Genomic DNA, 401 nt, shown 5'->3' with positions numbered 1-401 from the left:
CTTTATTTTATTTTGTTGTTTTGGTGCTCTGTTGCTGTTGTTCCTTTTATATTATTTTTATATTATTTTTGTATTATTATTTTATTATTATATAAATAAATAAATAAAAATAAAAATAAAAAATAAAAAATAAAATAAATAAAAATAATATAATTATAATATTTACCTTATAAACCGCAAGAAGTTGATGTGTTTTATCTTTGGCTTCTTCCTCAGCACTGCTGCTGCAGCAGCTGCTGCTGCAGCTGCTGCTGCTGCTGCTGCTGCTGCTGCTGCTGCTGCTGCAGTGTATTGCTGCTTTGTCTGGGTCAGCAGCAGCAAGCAGCAACGCCCTCACCTGCTGCTGTCTGCTGCAGTTTATAGAATCAAAGAAATGTGATATTTTAAAACAAAAAGAAAAC

General features: G+C 32.7%; 1 protein-coding gene across 1 annotated transcript in view; it reads left to right on the top strand.

Moving 5' to 3' along the window:
- Positions 1 to 187: 187 nt before the first annotated feature.
- EMH_0031920 (uncharacterized protein) overlaps positions 188 to 401 on the top strand; it is a gene marked incomplete at both ends in the record, with an annotated part of 778 nt that continues 564 nt past the window's right edge. The window contains one exon of the mRNA XM_013494578.2: positions 188 to 307. Coding sequence (XP_013350032.1) covers positions 188 to 307 — 120 coding nt within the window. The remainder of the gene's footprint in view (positions 308 to 401) is intronic.

Source organism: Eimeria mitis, genomic scaffold (genome assembly GCF_000499745.2).
Source record: "Eimeria mitis Houghton genomic scaffold, Emh_scaff1208, whole genome shotgun sequence".
NCBI lineage: Eukaryota > Apicomplexa > Conoidasida > Eucoccidiorida > Eimeriidae > Eimeria > Eimeria mitis.
The sequence above is the reverse complement of the archived record's forward strand: the minus strand, read 5'-3'. Positions and strand labels throughout refer to the sequence as shown.